This window comes from Spodoptera frugiperda, chromosome 27 (genome assembly GCF_023101765.2).
Source record: "Spodoptera frugiperda isolate SF20-4 chromosome 27, AGI-APGP_CSIRO_Sfru_2.0, whole genome shotgun sequence".
NCBI classification, from domain to species: Eukaryota; Metazoa; Arthropoda; class Insecta; order Lepidoptera; family Noctuidae; genus Spodoptera; species Spodoptera frugiperda.
The window spans coordinates 10,872,822-10,895,645 of record NC_064238.1 but is presented as its reverse complement, the minus strand read 5'-3'; the positions used below and the strand labels follow the sequence as shown (position 1 = coordinate 10,895,645).

General features: G+C 42.0%; 1 protein-coding gene across 1 annotated transcript; it reads left to right on the top strand.

The window, feature by feature from the left end:
- The first annotated feature begins 607 nt into the window (after window positions 1-607).
- LOC126912629 (uncharacterized) lies at window positions 608-22,233 on the top strand. Its single transcript, XM_050705642.1, has 2 exons — window positions 608-1,921; window positions 22,189-22,233. The coding sequence occupies exons 1-2, from the start codon at window positions 608-610 to the stop codon at window positions 22,231-22,233; spliced, it is 1,359 nt and encodes a 452-aa protein (XP_050561599.1).
- Window positions 22,234-22,824: the final 591 nt, after the last annotated feature.

The following is a 22,824-nucleotide window of genomic DNA, read 5'->3' as shown; positions in this document are numbered from 1 at the left end:
TGTCCAGGGGTGCGGTGCCAGAAGACCTCCCCGTGGTGCACCCTGGGTACAGGCGATAGTCCCCCTAACGGGGGTGATAGGGTTGGAGTGGCTATTGCCTGTAGCGAATTTCTGGACGGAGCGGAAGAACCTGAGATGGGTTCTGAAGGCGGCTTTGTGTTGACACATGGCCTGCGCCTCTGAAGGAGCGTCTTTCCGCCCGTCTCTCTGAACCTAGCAGAGAGCGTGGCGGAGAGGCAAGGACGGTGCTCGTTGTGCACTCACCCTGCCAACGAGCGGCATCGGGGCACAACTGTCCTCGATTGCAACCGTTGACATCGTAACCCGGGAAGAGATCATGGTCATGTTTTATGACTCTGAACGGGACGAGGGTCTTGGCTTAATCGCCCGGACCGCGAGGAAGATAACCTCTATAAAAAAAATCCTTCAATACCAAGTTCTGGTGCGCGGCGAGGGTATGCGTGGCTGAGGAGTAGTGTCAGTCTCGAGCGCACCCCCAGCTAGGGGACCGGTGGACCCTCTAGTTGGGTTACAAATATACACTTACCCAGGTACAGGGGCACTGCCTGGGTGGACTGAATATTTCCCCCACACTCGTGGGAACTATATGGAGAACATAAATTTAAAAGAACAACCACCAGAGAAGGAGAGAGCAGGTGAGCTTAGCTCACCTGCAGTTGTTGTGGCAGAGAGCCCCAGTGGCTCTGGTGCCCGTGGGGAGGCGCTGGTCTCGTCCGGCAAGTCCCACACACGGGCCCCAAGTCGGAAGGGGTCGGACTCGGAGTCCGACTCGTCATCTGTGTCTGGCGTGAGCGTCATTTCAATGCGCCAGACAAGATCGACGTTCAAGCGTCCCAGGACGGAGGAGGTTCGAGGACTGTCCTCGTCCTCAAATACGCAGGAGGCCCCGGCGCCTCCTAAAATCCCCACGACTGCGCGGGGTAGAGGCAGGGGAAAGGCCAAGAGGCTGTCAGCCACTGCGCGGTCCAAGCCGGCTAAGCGTCCGGCCGCGGAGGATACCCCAAGAAGTGGCGCCCTCTCAGACTCCTCTATAAAGGAGGTCTCAGACGCCGACGATATGGAAGGCGAGCGCGGCACTGGGACGCTGCGCCAAACCGTCAGAGAAGCGCTCCGCCAGGTAGCTGGGAAGAAATCCCAGTCTACCAAAGCCGCTCAGATAAAGTCAATGGAGGCTGAAATAATGGCGGCGGTGTTTGATGTGTGCAAAGTCCCCTCAGCGGGAAAAGTGCACCACGAGCTGGCCGAAATGCGGCAGGAGCTGGCGCGCTTATCCGCCTCCAACGCGGCTCTGGAGACCGAACTCCGGTCTACCAAGGCTGAGCTAGCCGCTTGCCGAGGAAGCCATCCTCAACCCTCGGCGGAGCCCGATATGCTCGGTCTGATGCGCAGGGAGATGGCTGCCTTCCAGCAGCGTTTTAATGTGCTGGAGGGCAGACTCCTTCGTCCCTCGCTAGCGGCCTCGAGCTTAGCGACCTCGAGGTCATACGCGGCTGTTGCGGCCAGGTCCTCGACCTCCTCTGGTCAGACTGGCTGCGGTGCTCAAACGGTGGCGAGGCCACGAGCGGCTCCTCCAACGAGGACCCCAGCACCCCCAGCGGTGCAGGCACAAGCTACACCGGCGGCGAACGCGTCTTCAGGACGCAAAAGAAGGAGAAAGGGTGCTGCGGTTCAGCAGGCTGAAGCCCTAGCCACAGGTGCGCCTACCCCGACAGCAAGGGGCCCAGACGGCAGTGAGTGGCAGGTCGTCGGCGAGGCGAGGAGAGTCGCCAAAGAAGCGAGAAAGCGCCGCAAGAAAGCGCAGCGGCAGCGGCGGCAGCAGGAGCGCAAAGAAAAGCGCGCTGCGGCCTTGCTTCTCGCCCCCAAAACCGCGGCTGTAGTGATAACATTACAGCCCGATGCGGTGAAAAGGGGCATGACATATGGCGACGTCCTCGCCAAATTGAAGGGGGCGGTGACTCCCGCGGAGTTCGGGGCCCCTAACGGGTTCGCTATTAAAGCGACCGCAACAGGAGCCCGTTTATTGGAGGTCCCCGGCGCAACCAGCGGCCCGTCCGCTGACGCCTTAGCCGAAAGGCTTCGGGCGTGTCTCGGTGCGGACGAGGTTCGCGTGTCCAGGCCCACTAAGTGCTTGGATCTGCGAATAATGGGCCTGGACGACTCCGTGACGGAGCATGAGGTGGTGGCCGCTGTCGCCAGGACGGGAGGGTGCCCTGCTGATCAGGTCAAGGCAGGCACCATCCGTCCGGACAACTCGGGGCTGCGCACGGTGGTAGTGAGTTGCCCCGTCACAGCGGCCAAAAAAATTAAGGAGGGCAAAAGGCTCCTGGTGGGTTGGGTCTCGGCGCAGGTCAAGCTGCTCGAGGCCCGGCCTCTGAGGTGCTACCGCTGCCACGTGGGCCACGTGACCGCTGCTTCCGTTGCGGTCAGCCCGGTCACAAGGCTGGCTCGTGCACTGCCCCGCTGCACTGCGACGCATGTGCGGCTGCTGGCAAGCCGGCCAACCACCGGGTCGGGAGCAAGGCCTGCTCCCCACCTACCAAACCCAGGGCCAAGGGTAGGCCCTCCGCCGCCCCCGTCGTTTCCGCCGCCGCCACCGTGGCAGTCGCCACTGCCACTGCCGCCACGGCCACCGCCGGCTGTAATGCCGCCAGGGGGGAGGTTGTAATGGATTGCCATTAATGAATCCATTCCGCCTCCTCCAGGCGAACATTAACCACTGCGCCGCTGCTCAGGATCTCCTGCTCCAGAGCATGGCGCAGTGGTCGATCAATGTCGCCGTAGTCTCCGAGCCGTATTTCGTCCCGCCCAGGGATCACTGGGTGGCGGACTTGGACGGCTCGGTGACCATCATCTCGTCGGCCGCCGCCGGTACCCCGACTCTCGAGAGCGCTCGGAGAGGCCGGGGTTGTGTTGCAGCACGGTTCGGAGAGATCGCTGTGGTGGGCGTGTATTTCTCTCCGAACCGAACTCTCGCCGAGTTCCACAACTCCCTTAGGGAGTTGGTCGCCGTCGTCGTCGGGTTCCGTTCCCTCCCCGTGCTTGTCCTCGGGGACTTCAATGCCAAAAACTTGGCTTGGGGTTCCCGGTTCACTGACGTTCGGGGTAGGATGGTGGAAGACTGGGCTCTGGAGACAGGCCTAGTCGTCCTGAACCGGGGTTTTGTCCCCACGTGTGTGCGGATGCAGGGTGAGTCGGTGGTGGATATCTCGTTCGCCAGCCCCGCTCTGTCACCGCGTGTTGTTGACTGGCGCGTTATGGAGGAGGTGGAGACGTTTTCCGACCACCGGTATATCCGGTTCAACGTCTCCGCCGAGTCCGCGGACCCGCCAGTCAGACAGGCCCCATGTGGCCCGCGTTGGGCGCTAAGACAGCTGGACCGGGAGCTTTTCCTGGAAGCCGCAATCGTGCAGGCCTGGGTGATACCACCGGACAGGCCTGCCGACATCAACGAGGAGGCAAGATGGCTCCAGGACGCCATGTCCAGAATATGTGACGTGGCGATGCCCCGGGTCCGGCCAGGTCAGCGCAAGCGCCAGGTGTACTGGTGGTCGCAAGAGCTGGCTGCTCTGCGCAATGCGTGCGTTGCTGCGCGCCGCCGGTACACGAGGCACCGCAGGCTCCGTATCCGCGCTCCAGACGCGGAGGTAAGAGAGGCGGAGTTGTACGAGGGGTACAAGGTGGCGAAGGCCGCCCTCAAAGCGGAGATTTGGCGGGCTAAGGAGGAAGCCCGCCGGCAGATGCTGGAGACTCTGAACAGAGATCCATGGGGGCGCCCCTATCGGATGGTGCGTGATAAGCTCCGCACCTGGGCTCCCCCGCTGACTCAGAGTCTCCGGCCAGAGGTCGTAGAGGAAGTAGTCGGCGCCTTGTTCCCCCGACTACGGAGGGGTTTCACCCCTCCATCCATGACTCCGCCCCCTGCGGTGCCCAATGCGGGCCACAGTGACGACGACGGCGACATCGTTCCGGAGGTGACCGAGGCAGAAATGAGAGCGGCGGTGCGCCGGATGGGCGCCAAGAACACCGCCCCAGGACCCGATGGCCTACATGGCAAGGCGTGGGTCCTGGCCTCGGAGGCTCTCGGGCCTCGACTAATAGGTCTCTACAGCGCATGCTTGGAGAGGGGCCAGTTCCCACTTCAGTGGAAGACGGGAAAACTGGTCCTCGTGAAGAAGCCGGGGCGCCCTGCGGACTCTCCGTCCGCGTACCGGCCCATTGTGCTGCTCGACGAGGTGGGAAAAGTCTTCGAAAGGATAATTTCGAACCGCCTCGTCGCGCACTTGTCCGGAATTGGGCCGGACCTCGCGGACGGCCAGTTCGGCTTCCGCAGAGGGCGCTCCACGGTGGACGCCATCATGCGCGTAAGGGACCTCACGACGGGGACTGCAGTGTCCAGGGGTAAGGTCGTTGTGGCGGTGTCTCTGGACATCGCCAACGCCTTCAACTCCCTACCCTGGAGCTGCATACTGGAGGCACTCCGGTATCACCGGGTGCCTACCTACCTCCGTCGTATAATCGAGGCTTACCTGACAGACAGGTATGTCATATACCCCGGTCACCAGGGCGAATGGAAACGGCGAGAGATGTCGCGCGGTGTGCCACAGGGTTCGGTTTTGGGACCGCTCCTGTGGGATATCGGTTACGACTGGGTGCTGCGCACCGACCTCCCAAACGGCGTCAGCGTAATTTGTTACGCCGACGATACGCTAGTGTTAGCGCACGGGAGGTCGCACCAGGTGGCGGCCAACTTAATGGCGAGAGCGGTTGCGACAGTTGTTGATAGGATCCGGCAATTGGGACTCGAGGTGGCGCTCCACAAGTCCGAGGCCATGTGTTTTCATGGCCCCGGGAACGCGCCACCTCCGGGTGGGTCCCAAATAACGGCGGGAGGGGTTTCCATCGGCGTCGAGACTACGATGAAGTATCTAGGACTCGTCCTCGACAGTCGATGGAACTTCGTGGAACACTTTCGACGTTTGGCTCCTAAGTTGGAACGGACGGGGGCTGCGCTTAAGCGGCTCCTGCCAAACCTCGGGGGCCAAATGCCTCCTGCCGGAGGTTGTACGCGGGGATCGTGCGGTCCATGGCCCTCTACGGCGCCCCTGTGTGGGCGCCGAACCTGATGCGGCGACCAGCTCGGGCGCTGCTCACTTCTCAGAGGGTCATGGCCATCCGGGTGATCCGAGGATATCGCACGATCTCCGGAGAGGCGGCGAACCTCCTTGCCGGATTACCGCCGTGGGATTTGGAGGCGAAGGTGCTCGCGCGCGTCTTCAGTTTGCGCGCCGACGCGTGTCGCCGGGGCGAAACTCCACTGCCGCGCCAGATCAGTGCGTGGCGGGACGAGCTCCGGCGCGATCTCATGGCGGAATGGCAGCAACGACTGTCGCAACCGAGGGCTGGGCTCGCTGTCATTGCAGCGGTAAGTCCCCTCTTTGAGGAGTGGCTAGAGAGGCGCCACGGCGTCCTCACCTACCGCCTGACGCAGGTGCTTACCGGACATGGGAGTTTCGGTAGGTTCCTGTTTCTTATTGGGCGGGAGGAAACGCCCGGGTGTCATCACTGTGAGGACCGCCCGGAGGACACGGTAGAACATACGGTGGCGGTGTGCCCTGCGTGGGCTGAGCACCGCCAAGTCCTCAGGGATGTGGTCGGCGACGGCGACCTCTCGCGCCCGGCACTGGTTCAGGCCATGGTGCGGAGCGAGAGGGACTGGGATGCCGTCTCCTCCTTCTGCGAAGCAGTCATGCTAGCTAAGGAGGAGGCGGGGCGCGTGAGAGAACAAACCTCCTCACGCCCCAGCCGTCGCGAGAGACACTCCGGGCGTCGGGGATCGCGAGACGATCTCCGGCCACCGTAAGTGCGGGCCTGCGGACGGCGAGCAAGGGTAGCTCGCCGCCCGACCAGATCCAGACCCGTGCGTGCGGCGCGTCGCGTTCCGCGCGCGCCTCAAAGAGCCATCAGATCACCACAGATGGGGCCCAGTAGGGCTGATGCCTGATCCGGAGCTGCGGACTACCTAGCGGGTTTACCGGGGCTTCGGGTCGAAAAGCAGGAGAAGGAACGGGGTGGTTTTTAGTCAGTAAGAGTCTGACACTCCCTTTCGCCTTGCCCAAGGCGGGAGAAGTCATTGGATGATTTTCCCCCCTCAAAAAAAAAAAAAAAAAAGCACGGCTGTCCAACGCCAATGAAGTGGTACAATAATTAGTAAAAGAACTTACAAGACTTTCTTAGTAAAAATACTAAGAAATTAAATTAGTTCCTCGTACATTTTTATGCAAACAGAGAACATTTGCCAACATAGTTTTTGGTTCACAAGATTGTCTAAAACTTTGGTACGAATATCAGAAACTCAGTTTACTCCATTGCTTTTTACCGTCCTTTCTGAAAATAACAGTTGAATTTTGGAAGTGATCCAAAAAGTTTTGATCAAATATGGACTGAACTGAGACTAACCAGATAATGCACCTCAAATAAAAAAAGGATAAAATCGGCGCCAACGTCGCTCAAACTTTATTGTTACATTGTTTCCTTTATTGAGGCTCTTTCAGTTTTGAAAAAAAATTGTTTAATGAAATATGGTCAGATATTGTATCGCCTTCACTTGTTTAGCGTAGGCGTTCAATAAACGCCAGAATGCCAGACAACTTCGTGGCGCAGGCGTTTCCTCTGTAGTCAATTGAACGCTGAGCTAACGCGGTGCATACGCCATGATAACGCTGCGCTGGACGAAACCTAATGTAAAAGCGTTCTAAACAATGCTCTACACAGTTACATGTGACTCATAATTTCATAACTGGTGAAAAGTGTAATGTTCTAGGAATGTGTCTGTCTACATCTTCGGGAACCAAAAAGTGTAATTGTTTGTTTATTTCCTACACAAATTACCTTTCTGAATATTACATTATGATTTTAATGTGTTTAAACTGGTAATATCGCATCATGCAGTATATTGTCTATATTGTTACAATTCAAAAGTGAAAGGCCAATACAAACATCGTTCCATTACTGATATTTAATAACAATAGAACATTATGTAATATAGGCAGGTACTACATAGTTGTTGGAACAATTGCCTCCTAACAAAGTAAACAACACATTTTCAGGTCTTTCAGCTACGCACTTGAGTGAAAGCTTTCGTAAACCACAATTGTTTTGTACCTAAACATTAAATTAGTTTGAGGAAAAGGCCTCGACTTCAAACGGACCTTAGTAATTGAAATACGCAGCAGAATTTGTGCCAAAAAATAATGAAACCGCCCTCAACGTGTAATGAATTGGTACAACAATGAATTAATCATTTATTTTTTAATTAAGAAACTATTTACTTCTGTTTATTTCTATTGTAAAGATATTGTAAAGAGGATGGTTGACACTGCAGTGGTGAATGGACAACGTACAGCTCCGACTCAAAGCAAGAAAAGGAACGGGGTGACTTTTAGTCAGTAAGAGGCTGACACTCCATCTCGCTTCACCCAAAGTGGAAGAAGTCATTGGATGATTATTACCCCTCAAAAAAGGTGATTGAAAATCTTTTTTATGTTTCTTATATTTCATTTTTAAGTTGTATAATTTGTATATATTTTAGTTTTAGCGTTATATTATTTAGTCTTTTATTATATAATATTCAAGTTTATTAAAAATAGGAATTTCTGAGACAATTGAAGTAAAATTTTATATTTAGGGAACAAACACAGCAATCAATTTAGTTTTCTTAACAAGAACTAGAATGAAATAAATTGTTTAAATTGTATTTGACACGATAAATTATAGAGTTAGGAAAATAAAGGGAGTGTTTTTTCTAAGAAATGAGAAACTATATTTAGATAGAGTAGGCTTGAATGAACTATTTCTGTTCATGATTTGTAAAATTGTTTTAGTGCCCACAAAGAGGGCTATTACGTCTTGTGTATTTAGTAAATGTCGAGTGGTACTATGAGTACTTCAAACTCAATGTAAAGGTCAGAAAAACCTAATATTTTCTATTACAAAATTATCAACTATTAGTATTTCGACGGCACCGACGCTCGCTTTTCTTTTTGCAAAGGGGAAAAGTCATCCCATTACTTCTCCTGTCTTGGGTGATACGAGAGGGAGTATTAGACTCTTACTGACTAAAAATCACCCCGTTTCTACTCCTGTTTTTTGAGCCGGTGCCCCGGTAACGCGTTAGGCAAACCGCAGCAAGAATTTAGATTTCAGTAGGTGTTGTTTCAATCCTGTTGGATGAACAGGGTAAAAATATTCTGTCAGTTCTTAAAAAATAAACTGTTTAATGGTGAAAGAATTTTCATAATCAATCTGTTTGTTTCAGAGCTTATTTGAGTCTGCATTGTCGTGGGTTAAAAGTATCCTATTACCCAAGTCAGCTCATAATTATCCTGTCTGCATACCAGATTTCATCAAAATCCGTTCAATAGTTTCAGTGTGATTGACGGACAAATATCCAAACAAAGAAACTTTCACATTTATAACATTAGTGTGTTTTCAACTTTGATTGCCAAAAATAATCTTCTAAAGTTTGAGATCCAATTCTATAGTCAAGTGCGAGTTGGTTTGCCTGTAGCCTAGGTTACGTTTTCAATAGGAAGTGAGGCTTTTATCGACGCCGAGGAATCTAGGTCGGCGGAACCGGACTGATTCGAAGTGAAATATTTTGGGAAATATACGCAACAGTTTAGGTATTTTATTTTATCTTATCTTACTTTGATATTATAAATGCGAAAGATTGTGAATTTGTGTTTGTGTATGTTTGTTACTCAATTACGCAAAAACGGCTGAAGGGATCGGTATGGAATTTGGAACAGGAGTAAATGATGCTCCGGAATTAAATATAGGCTTTTTATCCCACGGAAATGCGAATGAAGCCGCTGGCAGAAACTAGTGGTACTAGAAGAGTCGACTGTAAAAAAAAAGAATTTTAATAAAATCAACCCCTAATTTATATTTTAAACTGTATAATCAGTATAGATCTCAAGGACACCACGTCCTTTTACCCTTAAAAGGTAAAATACATTTTATGTACAATAATGGATATACATATACTTAATGACATTAGTCCCATGTAATAAGAAAGGATCATTGTCATAGGGTGTTCAAAAACCCGCGTCTTTGTGTTATTTAAAAAAGTATTCGGACAAATTGGGAACCTTCTCATTTTTTTAAGTTAGTTAAAAATCCAATTACACTTTTCTCGACCCGGAAAAACACCCAGACTAATTTCGCAACCAAATTCTAAGCAATGAACATAAATTTTGTAAACATGACCGTTTTTTTTCACAAAATAAAAAAAGTTGTAAACACAAAACATGGAGAGAATCGCCCAAAACATACGTAATTAATATTATATTGAATCTGACACTTAATTTTCGCAGAACAACAAGTTTTTGCAAAAAATTGTTTGATGAAAAGAAAAATATTTGGTTGGTAACAATAAAATTGGTGTTCACAACAGGATATTTAATGTATTTTTCCTTTGAAAATGTAATTATGACCGATGGTAGGTATTATTATTATACTGTTAGCATATCACATTTTGTGTGCCAAGAACGAAAGAGAGCCAACATGACTCATTCTAAAGAAATAATGTCATTTTTATTTCTATAAAAAATATAGAGATTTGTGGCAAACAAAATTTTAACTACCGTAAGATCGGGTTTCTTTAACTCAACAGGGTAATTTTAAACCAAACTTCTATACCATTGCATAATTAATATACGTTTTGTTCTGGATTCCTATAGGTTATAGACTTTGGGTCTCAAAGTACAATTGTTTCATAGCTAGGTATAAGTAATCATCTAGCCGGACGATAATCCTCGTTTCCCAAGAAGTTCCTCTTACTTTTAGATTCAAACACCTATTAAATACATTTATATTATAATTTTCTTTATTTACCTATTTTATCATTGTATAATTTTAAGTTAATCATCAAACACGATCACCTCACTTTGTGGATATCAATTTGTGGTACAGCGTAGCCGTAGACCTGTCGTAGCAGCGACATGGCCTACGGCGTAGCAAAGGCACGGCTTTTGTGTAGCACGTAAGTTACAGCTGACGGCTATTGCAACGTACAATACTTGAAACCTCCTTTGACGTAAATATAGATTGCACAATGATAGTAACAGGTTGTTACTTGTTAGGACATGTCCTTAAACAGATAGAGGTGACTTAGCTTTGAAGTAATTTTCCATATATCATGTTAAAGACTAATAAAACTAAATAGTTTGAGGAGAGCCATGCTTCGGCACAGCCCCACAGAAAACCGCCTCTGGTGTTTCAAGTGTCTATGGGCGGCGGCAATTGCTTACCATCAGGTGAACTGTCTGCTCGTTTACCGCCTTGAAGTCGACTAAAAAAGAGAAAATTAATAAAATACTCTTTGTTTACGTATTTATAGCCATATATACATAGATTCTCATTTCTTATAATGTAATTACTCAAACAGCGATAATGTAAATAAAAAACGTTAACATAAATTAATAACATATTTGAAAAACGATACATTCTCCGAAGTGAGGACTTCGGAGAAAATATCGCAAAAAAAAACACGTCTCATATATTTCAGCACTTTCAAACAGGATTCCGTACGCCTCACATGCTACACAACATCCTCCTTTTACTTTCACAATTATAAATACGAAATGGGAGTTTACCTTCGAAAAATATTCTCCAAAGAAATTAAGTATTCCGTTTAAAAATGTCGGTACAAAAGAAAGTTGTATTTTTATATATATTTCAATTTCCACATACAATTATCGTCGTTTCGAAGTGGAGAGTCTTAAGGTTCGTATGGGGGTAAGTGCCATCGTCTCAATAGAAATGTCATCACGTACGACGTGATAAAGCCTCGTACCCGCACATACCCCCATACGGGTATTATTGGTTTCCACTCAATTTATGTCACTTGAGAACGAAATTAAAGAACATTCGTGTTAGACGGTTTTGAAACAGGAGTTATACGGCTCTCATGTTTATATGGCAATTACTATTAGTTAAATGGACCGAAACTTATAGTAACAGACAATTCTTACTAATATTATAAATGGGGAAATGTGTTTTTTTTGTTTGTCTTTTTGTTACATCGCATCATGATTTGTTTATGATATAAATGGGTTACACCTTTTTGAAGACTATTTAAATGTTATATATCTTTTCGTACCTTTTTCATGGAAATGAGACGGGAGACAGATTTATATTAATTTAAAATGCATTGCAGGGACTCTACCTCATTATTTAAACGGCCTAACAAATCTAAAGTGCTGATTTAATATCTTTTAACATTTACATGAAAATTTTCACTCAATTTGTTTAGAATTATTCTATTTGAATATTATCTTGGATCTTCTTTGTGATTAGTATTTAAGTTAACTGTGTCGTTTAATTGAATTTCAACGTTCTTATTAATATACTAAGGTCTAAAATTGTGTCTTATGTTTGCAAATGGTACATTTGCTTACAACACAACAACAACACAACGACACGCCTTTAATTTAATAATAATCTAATAATTAAAATTACATTTGCTTACCTCTTTTAAAAACGAAAAATCACGGTACTATCTACGTTACACTACATCAACATCATTTTAACCTTAACCTACTCAAGTAAAGGTTACGAAAGATTTATAGTAACACACACATTTGTTCCTATGTGTGCGTGACGTTATACGCAAACCACACAGAAATACCCACATTATATTTTACAGAGTACCTTTTCAAATGAGACGGGGGAAGCTGGGAAATATAAGTTTTCCGCCTGCCTGGGTAACGAACTATCTTATTTAACGGAATTTATAAAGCTATGGGATATGATATTGATGGGAATATGTGAGCTTACATTTTATTTTATTTTATTTCTTTATGATACTATGCTTTTTTGATCTAGTGTGGTTGCAAATCTAACAAATGGGAACGAGTAGTTTCTTCAGTCAAAAATATTCTCCGTACGAGAAGAGGTGTTTCATCAGTAGTGGCTACTTATAGGCTGTTGACGAAGCGATTAGCGCCTATGTACATTTGCAGCACTTTATATTTCTAAGATGTAGTGTTTTTGTTATAAAAGTAACATTGCGTCTTTTTATCCCAGAAGGGACTGTACAATGTGCACCCACTTTCACCATGTGTTATAAGTCGTTAAGGGTTGACCCTATTAACATATTCTGCTCACAATTCCAAACCCCGTGCTACTACTGAGAAATTTCGGAAAGCTAAAAAAAGTCCGGTATATTACTTTGCCCGATTCGGGAATCGAATGCGAAACCCCTTGCCCGGCAGTCGCACTTGCGACCACTCAGCCAACGAGTCCTACAATTCATTTGATTACCTAACAGGAACAAGCAGGAAAAGATTACGAACAAACTCGTCTCATAACACGATCCATCTCATTTCATATGTTCCTGTAATACATAAGTAATTCATATTTCCAGTATGTTTCTCTTACGATACCTATACAATATAGATCTCTATTTCTGTACCTATTACGCCTATCCGGTCGTGAGAGATAGCAAATATTGACGCAAGTAGAAGCATAAATCATTGATATGAAAAACTTTCCCTGGATGTTGTTACGTAAGATTGCGCAAGCTACAATAAATATGGCCGCCGAGGTGTTTTGTTGAAACAAGTAATGGTTAGACTTGTTTTTATTGTTTTTTTGAGAGTTTTTGCTTGTGTGGTGATGTGGTAAGTACTTGGAATGTTTTTAGTGTTGCTCATGTAGTGATGTAGTGTTTGGGAATGTTTTTAGTGTTGAGTGCGTTGTTTTCGTGTCAATTTCTTTAGGAATCAATGTTTTTGTTACAAAATATTTAGAAGTTTAGATTATTAGGCAGTGGTAACTTTGAGAAATATTGAATTGTGTTTTGTGTCAGTTTAAAATTTTACATTAAAACCAATTTACAGTTTAAAATCTTCTAAAAAAGTCTATTGACTTTGACTGCACAGTTGGCGCGCTGGTTGAGTGATCGGCTACCGCGCAATGTGTAGCGGGTTCGATTCCTGCACGGAACAACTCTTTGTGTGATCCATAAATTGTTGGTTCGGGTTTGGATATCATGTGAAATTGTATGTTTGTAAACCCACGGCACATGATGAAATCCTAGTGTGAGGCAACGCGTTTTTTTTTTTAAAGACCTATGTTCAAAACTAACAATAAAATACTAGTCAAAATTCAATACAAACCTAATGCGGGCCAGCAATATGAGAACGACATGTTCGAAACAAAGCGAAATAAAAAAAAACAATTGCAGCTCAATAAACTAAAATATTTTTAGGCATTTAGGTACAACACGCTAAATCCTGTTTTACGGACCGAGAAAAAAATACAATCCCTAAAAAAGTATAGGTAAGTACGCATCTGTTGATTTTTTCCCCGAAACCCAATAGGTAGTTTCATTTATAAAGTTTGCGGTATTCAGCAGTTTTCGAATTGAATTTGATAAGGGGTGAAATTTTGTACGAAAGTAATTTTCGTTTGCGAAACTTCTGTATTACCTGGCTTTAAGGATAGAGGCGATCAGGCGAACGATAGGCAAAAAAGTATTTCGCTTTGGGAACTTTTAAACGTGCCAATTTCTGAAGATTCTGTAATTATTTGAAGTAGAATTTGAAGAGTTTGTACATAAAATAGTCAAAGTCAAAGTCAAAGTCAAAGTCAAAATTATTTATTTCAATTAGACCAGGAAGGCACTTTTGAACGTCAAAGCAAATATAATAATATTAATAACGTCAGTCTGTCGGTCAGTCCTCTAGTGAAGCTATTTGCTCGTTCCAAAGTGTAGATTCCTATGGAGAAGAACGAGCAAGAAACTCCATAGGTTACTCTTTTCCAATCAGATTCACAATACAATTCATGGTTACATTGTTTCGATTGCTTCAACTATGTGAGAACAATGTAAAACTAATATTTAGTCAAAGTGATAGAAAAAGAAAATAACCCTGAGGACAACAATCTTAATGCAGTCTGGAGCTGACCAGTCCCAGTTGACAGCGCCCGTTCACGAACATGACACGTACACCAGCACCGCCCAACTCAACCATGTTGCAGGGAATCGAGCGATCCAATGCCCGTGCCACCGCCAATGAGACCTTTGAGTGAGCATGACAACTCCAAGCTGACACAAGTGCATTCTACTAGTCTAATACAGTTTTAGCTAATTACAGGGCTCTCACATTTACAATGATTGTATCTAATTTAACAGAACAAATTGAAATAACATGGTTTTATTATTACATTATTGGAATTACTTTATTTTTTCGTTACCCTGTGGAGCTGGACCAGCCTGCCTCCAAGCATTTTTATCCTCTATATAATCATTCAATTTGTAGTATGCTAATCTACACATCGTTTTTTTAATACATAATTTAAATTGTTTTTCATTTAGGTGTTTTATTTCCTCTGGAATTTTGTTATAACATTTAACACCGAATCCCATGAACGACTTACTTATTTTTGACAATCTAAAGAATGGCTGGCTCAATCTATCCTTATGTCTAGTTTCATAATTGTGTCTGTCAGACACTTTGTCAAACAAGTTTAGATTTTTCCTAACATACATAATGTTTTCATAGATAAATTGACATGGAACGGTCATAATATTGATCTCCTTAAACTTTTCCCTGAGAGATTCGCGACGACCAAGATTGTAGATAGCTCTGACGGCGCGCTTTTGTAAAATAAAAATAGACTCAATGTCAGCAGCCTGTCCCCACAGTAAAATGCCGTACGACATGATGCTATGGAAGTAACTGAAGTACACTAGTCTTGCCGTGTCTATGTCGGTTAACTGTCGGATTTTCCAGACAGCATAAGCTGCAGAGCTTAATCGTCCCGCTAGAGATGTAATGTGAGGACCCCATTGCAATTTGTCGTCTACGGTGATTCCCAGGAAAGTAGTCTCTTTTACAAATTCTAATTTTTCACGATTCAATAATATGTCACATTTATTACTTTTAACATTTGGCAAAACAAATCTAATACATTTTGTCTTTTTATCGTTTAAGACTAAGTTATTGACTGTAAACCAATTCTGAACCTTCATTAGAGCATCATTTACGTCGTCATAATTATTTGTTCGTCTGTTTATTTTAAAAACTAGTGATGTGTCATCAGCAAATAATACCATTTGAGGTTCATTTTTGAATAAATGGGGCAAGTCATTTATATATGCCAAAAATAGGAATGGACCTAGTATTGATCCCTGAGGTACACCCATAGATACGCTAGCCCCATGTGAGTTTACTTTGTTTATTTGAACTTTAAGTTGCCTATCCTGAAGGTATGACTTTAATAGATTTAGCGATACCCCTCGAATGCCGTAGTGTTCTAGCTTCAGCAACAAAGTCCCATGCTCAACACAGTCAAATGCCTTCGAAAGGTCACAAAATATTCCGATAGCGTCCTGAGCTTCTTCCCACGAGGCGAAAATCCGTTTAATCAGAGCTACCCCCGCGTCAGTAGTAGAGCGTCCTTTGGTAAACCCGTATTGTTGATCATGAAAGATAGAATTCATGTTAAAGTGACGCAGCATCTGAGTAAGTATCAGTTTTTCAAATACTTTACTGAGTACTGGTAAAATAGAGACCGGCCTATAGTTATTGGGTTCTGCACTATCACCGGATTTAAATAATGGAACTACTTTACTATGTTTCATTAAATTTGGAAAAACTCCTTGATCTACACTTTTGTTAAAAATTAAAGCTAGATGAGGCGCTATAGTCTCTATAAAAGACCTACATATCCTAACCGACATTCCCCAGAGATCTTCAGTCGACTTAACTTTAATATCTTTAAATGCTTTGATGACTGCTTGTGGGTTTGTGTATTGAAATCGGAAATCAGAAGTGCATTCTTTAACATTACTTTTAAGAAGCTCGATAGAAAGAGATGGAGACGATTTCAATGCTTCCGTAGTTTTTAGCGGAATATTCTTAAAGAAACTTTCGAATTCCTGAGCAACTTTTAAATTTGTACTGATGCGTCCGTTTTCAGTATTTAAATTAAATTCAACATTACGTGGTTTATTTCTACCTGTCTCGTTATTAATTATATTCCAGGTAGTTTTTATTTTGTTTTCCGCGGTCTTAATTTTACTGCTAATATGAAGTGCTTTAGCATGCTTACAAACCGATTTAAATATTTTTGAGTACCTGGAGACATGACTGTGGAAAGCCTCACTACTATTAAATGGTTTCATGCCGTAAAGTTCAAACAACTTTTCCCTACTTATACGAATACCTGGTGTAGCCCAGTCACAAAAAACAAACTTACATTGAATGTGTTTACGTTTTAAAGGGAAAAATTTATCATACTGTGTTTTAATAATGGATAATAAGTTGTCATAAATCTCACTCGGGTATTCACTAGCATGTATTTGGTTGCCTAATTCATTTATTAAGTTGTGATTTAATAACTCAATTTTTTTATTTGTGAATTGTCTGAACATAATTTCCCTATTTTGTACAGTCGTGACAGTGTTAAAGTTGACTGTCAGCCCACTGTGATCAGATGGTAATCTATTTACAATGTCCTTATGTAAATAATCACAGTTGCAAAAAATATTATCTATACATGTCGCCGAGGTGGATGTTACTCGGGTGGGCTCTAGGAAAATATTAGACAAATCAAATGATTTAAAGAGACTCAACAAATTAGTACAATTATTGTTCTTTTCCAGGAGATCAACATTAAAATCGCCACATACTATAACATGTTTACTACTGGAACATGTTTTCTGTAGTACATCTTCCATTACTGAAATGAAAATACTAAGATTCTGCAAAATAGGAGGCCTATAAACACACACTACAATATGCCTATCCAGCTCAACACAGGACAACTCTATTGTGTGCTCTACTGATAGTAATGTAATATCTTGTCTTTCTTTATATTTCACTGACTCTTTCACTAAGATCAAGCTACCACCATGTATCATTGATTGACGGCAAAAAAAGTTGCCAACACAATAGTTTTTAAAATTAATAGATTCTACTTGATAACTTTTCAGCCAATGTTCAGTTATACAAACAATATCATACTTAAATTTTTCTAAAAACAATTCAATTTCTAGAGTTTTTGATGAAAAGCCCTGCATATTTTGATAAAACAATTGTAACAAATTATCTTGTGTATTCTTCTTATGTACTATTTTCTTAGATTTAGATTTAATTAAACTGCCAGAAGATACCTTTCCAATGCATGTAACATTCATAGAATTTAATTTGATATCTTCTGTTGTCTTAGAATTTAGTTTAAAATATTATCAGGAATGCCACCCACATTTGCCATCAAATGATGAGTCTCCTTCGTACTATTATATATACTACTTATCTCTATATTATTAGATTGTCTATATAATATAGATTTGTCACTTAAATTATCTAAAACTAAATTAATATTATTTGCTAGCAATCTAGCAAGTAATACTTTACATTTCCTAGGAATATGAATATATTCCTTTGTCAAATTAAATCCACTAACAAATTTGTTAGTGTCGAAAAACAATAATTTGTCCTTATGACAACATGTCAATGTGAACATTAAATTATTCAGGTAATGAATATTTTTGTTTTGTGTTTCTGACAAAGTGTCAGAATATGGGAAGGCACATATTACCCTCATTCCTATATCTAAATTCAATAAGGTTTCGATACCATCCAATACATCCCGCTTTTTAACCCCAGTACTATCACCCATCAATAACACTATAGGCTGATTTTGTGTGATACATTGTTGTTTTATTTTTTGTATCATCTGTGAAAATTTTATGTCATTATAACAGTAATTGGTCATACTATAATTATAATTGAGGCAATTTGAAATAAGAGACCCAATACCCGCTCCTATTGAGTCAGTGAATACACAAGCATTCTTATCAGTACCTGGCCGGGTAACCATATGTGGAACAGATGTATTATGTTCCGGCTCAGGAGGCAGGGTGTGGGTACAACTACAAGAAAGGTTATTTGCCAGTGATTCATATCTCTCAGCACTATAAGTTACTAAGTCTACTAGTTTACCCGCCTCAATCATGTGTTTATTAATTTCTGAATAAATGCTTTTTTCGATATCTTTTGAGAAGTTATATTAAAGTTTCGTTTGAAGTATTTTTTTGGTAAATATATAGTGAAATACAGTCTAGACTTGGCTTATGTTATAAAAATATGTATCGTAAATTGGAATGTGAGTGTGAGGGTTGCCTTAGAAACCACTTAATCAATTTTGAACATTGTTTATTTGTCAATATTTTTAATGTTTTTTTTTTTATTATTTCATATATGCTTGTGATAACCCTGCACACAGGCGAGCGAGGGTAACTCGCCACCCGACCTGAACCAGACCTGAGCATACGGCGAGTTGCGATACGTGCGCGCCTCCAATAGCTATCAGACCACCATAGATTGGGCTGATGTCCGATACGGAGTTCCGGAAGATCCGTGATGCCGCGACTCCGGCTCGAAAGTCAGGAGTAGAAACGGTCTTAGTTAGTAAATCTGATACCCATCCTCTCACCCAAGATGGAAATCATCGGCCTTACTCAAAAAGAAGGTATACCCTATGGTTATTGTATACAATAGGTAAAGGTAAAGCTAGCAAAAGGGCTAGCTTTTTTATAATAACTTAATACAAGTACGAGAATTATATTACGTTTAATTTAAAAGACAAAGAAATGAATAACAACAACTAAACCTCGACCTACAAAAATCTAAACCTAGAGTCCCATTTTAAGAAAAACGTGACAAAAAACGAAATCAACAAGATTTCTAAGTAAATAAATACTTTACATAAACAAGCAAAAAATTTAATTTCAATTGAAATAAAACCCGAACACAAGTCAACGGCCCTGGACAAAATTAATTTCAATAAAGAAAATAACTTGGAAAAAATAATATAGAAAGAAATAGGTACCTACTACGTTCTTAAATTCCCAAAACGTTTGTCACCTGTACTTGTTAAAATAATATCCGAGTTTCAGTTGTAAATCATTATATTAAAACTTACTTCATCGCCTTTTCAAAGAGTCGTTGCTGTGGAAAAAAAAATTAATGGACATTTTTTTCTTGTAATTTCTGACAAAATTTCGTTGATTTAGTCTGGAGAAAATTGTATAATCTGAATAAAGAGTTTTTGATGAAGCGCCGAATTGAATTGCATTAAGATGAAGTTAACAAATCTCTTGTTAATTTAGATACTATTGTCTTGTTTTGGTTAGTTAACAGAAAAGTTGAGGATTAAACACGAAATAAATGAAAGAGTTATTTTTTTATGGTGTAAGCTGGTAAACGTGTATAAGGATCACTCGTTGGTAAGCAATCGTCGCTGCCCTTTGACGCAGAAACACCAGGGGGTTTACAAGTGCGTTGCCAGGCTTTTGGGAGTTAGGACTTTAAAAGTTGTTGGGGAATCGGTGGTCGGGAAGATCACTCACACAAAGAAACACACTGTCAGCGTTATTTTACGTCGGTTTTCTATGAGACTGTGGTATCACTCCGGCTGAGTCAAACCATTCGTGCCGAAGCATAGCTCTCCCACACTTTAAAATTACTGCTGTATGTGTTAAGTGCAATTGCAAACTTAGTAATTTAAAATCATAAAGCAAAGTATTGTTGTAACTTATTCTTGAATGTTTATATCAGACCACATTACATGTAAAAAATGTTAGTTAGGTTCAGTAACCAAACCTCATAAATCTTGAACTCATTTCAAAGTTATTCTGTCAAAATATGCATAAAATATAACTAAAGCTCCTATTTCACACTGATACTAAAACATGAATGAATCAAAATCCCCTCCGAAATATGTTTCAAAATTCACGATTCACGCCAGGATATCAATCTGTGAAATGGCCCCAAGGAATTTCGGCTTCCGCATAAAATTTCTAATTTTCTAAAAAAGCCTCGCCATCGTGTAGTACATAAAATACTTGAAAATCAACCGTAAGTCAAGGGAAGAGTTTTTATGGAACGTTCCATTCCATTTCGCTAGAGGATATATGAGCCAACCTGATTCCTCGCTAGAGACTGATAAGTCGCGAACGTGACGCGGAATAAATCATGGACACCGCCGTGATCCGAATAACATGTACGACAAAATATACCAAAGAATTTATTTAACTTTCATATCAAAGTATTGCCTGTTTACTTTTGGTTTCCTTAGGGTTTTAGTCATGTAAGCCTTATCTAAAAGATTGTCCCTCTTAAGACGGGCTGTGGACATGTATCGTTGTGGCAATGCGCCTTCCGGGATAATGGAAGTAAGTATTATTGTACTTTTATACGGAAAGTAAGCCCTTATCTCCCGAAGGGCAGATAGAGGTTTCCTATTCAATATCTCATCAAGAGCGGCGTTGTTCCTCGTGTAGTTTATTGATTTTAGATATAGTTCGGCTCGGGATAGTTAATAGAAAATGATAAATAGCTAAGTTTGAGATAGATGATTTGTCTGTTTAATTAAAATGTCCGAGTAATTGGCCAAAATTTCATCGTTGTTGTGGATTTAAAGATTCGAGTTCTATTTTTATTCAAACCATTAGGGTAAAAGAAAAGTAAAGTTAAATTGCATTAAAGAAAAACGTGACTTATTTCATGAAAATCATATATTCTAGAAGAAATATATTTACGAGACTGTGATTTTCTAAAAACATCGTGTAATTTTGACATGAAAATATGAAGTCATTTAAAGATTATGACAGTGCAATTTCTGATAGTTTGCAATGGCATCAAGTGAGAAAAATAATATATTACCCGCTTGCTCCCACTTGACTCTTGAACGTCCGAGGAATGATAAGTAGCTCAGCGTACACAGCAAAGTGCGAACTATGTTTACTAATATTTATGAACTGTTTCAAGAAAGTTTTAAGTAACGAGAATATGGAAAATATGGGAGTTATTTGAAACACTTTCTTTGCTGTGAAAGTCGAACATGTACGTCAGAGTTTAATAATTTAATATTACACCCATAAAGAGAGAAAGAGTGAGCAGATATTTGTTTTTAAACGAGCAGACATAACACTTGATGGTAAGTATGGACACCTGAAACACCAGAGGCGTTACAAGTGCTTTGCTGGGAAATCGGGGATTGGGAAGGGGGGTAATTGGGCCTCCGGTAACCTCATTCACACAACGAAACGCAACGCAAGCGTTGTTTCACGTCGGTTTTCTTTGAGGCTGTGGTACCACTTCGGTCAAGCCGGCCCAATCGTGCCGAAGCCTGGCTCTCATACACTTAAAATATAGTTCACTTCTACCATAAAACACCCAATTTTCACCGGTTATGTTATGAATGCCATACACTCCTTCTCTTATTTACTCAATCATTTTTATGAACACGTGTTACAGATCTTAAAGTGGAATTAAATTTTGGCCATATGAATCAGTCGAAGAATCAAATTTCGAAGAACTACCCATAATAAGAGCTCACCCTCTTTGTCTTATTCAATATTTTCTTAACATTTAAGCCGATTGAACTTATACTCAATTATAAAACTAAAGACATAATGATCACTTAAAAACAAGTTGAATTTATTCATAGTTTCACATAAGTAATACGTCACCAGCTCGGTGGAAATTAAGTGTCGTCCTCCACTGACTCTATTATGTTGGAAGGATCAAGGAAATTGGAACGTCAACGTTGTAAGACTCAAGACTAGTTTTTTTTTAACTTTGGTGACGTAAGCAGCTATAAATAAGGGGGATGTTGCGAGCAAAACCTTGTTCGGGGGAATGTAATGATGGTGGAAGTTGGGAATTTATTATGATTGATACTTGGTTATTAAATTTCGGATCAACATTGCCACGGTGGAAGCAGGAGCTTATGTACACTTTATTTATGTGGACGTTTGGGGGTTGTGTCGTGCAGGTAGGCTGGTGTTTTTATTACAACGTGTTGTTACTTATTATATTTTTATATGAAAATGAATAAATTTTAATAATAATTTCATTGACTAATTATGTTTATTGATCAATTATGTCTTCATAATAAAATCGAAGCTTAATAAAATACAAAATATTTTTCCCAAAATCATAATTACCCCACAATTAACTGTTTCAAATTACGAAAATCATCTCAAAATTCCATCGTAGCAACATTTATAATAAGATTAATTACAAATTTATTGTAATAAGGAATTATTAATTCAAATATTCATTAATGCCAAATCTTTATTCGTAGTACGCCAGAGTGTACGACAGATGTCCAGAATTTAATTTAATATAAGTCCCGTTTCACTTTCTTTTAATATTACATCTCGAAGGCCGTCTCAGAACTCATTTCTGAAGACGATTCGATGTAGATTCAATTTAATATCAGGCGTCTTAGTTCCGTGGAACAACTGAGAAATTGAATATTATTTGGGCTTTTAAAAGCAATAAACAATTTATCGTTGATTGTACTCGAATCGTACCGTCCTCGGCCGTTTGTTTGAGTGCGATCAAATTTTTGTTTGTACTTTCATCAGATTATGAGGAGACGTTGAAATGGTGTTGCTGTGGTCTTTTCGTTGATTACTTCGAAGTAATGATAAGAATTAATAATTGTCCGTCCTTTATTTGCGATTGGTTATAGGTGTAGTTTTTGTCCGCTATTGTTCTAATGTTTCCCAAAATATCTGTAAGCAATTATGGTAAAAATAATCTATTTGTTGGGAAGGAAGAAGGATTATCACGGAGTCTAAAATTGTGCCCAGTATATGGCAATAGGCTCACATTACATGAGACTTATAACACAAACGGTGGAAAGTGCATGTTCATTGTAAAGTAGCATTATGTGCCATAATGTGCACCTCTACCTACCCCTTCAGGGATAAAA

Coding starts and splice junctions, on each gene's coding strand:
- LOC126912629 (XM_050705642.1), top strand. CDS start 608: ATGGAGAACATAAATTTAAAAGAACAACCACCAGAGAAGGAGAGAGCA. Junction 1,922..22,188: donor TAACATTACAGCCCGATGCG/GTGAAAAGGGGC, acceptor CTTTATTCGTAG/TACGCCAGAGTGTACGACAG.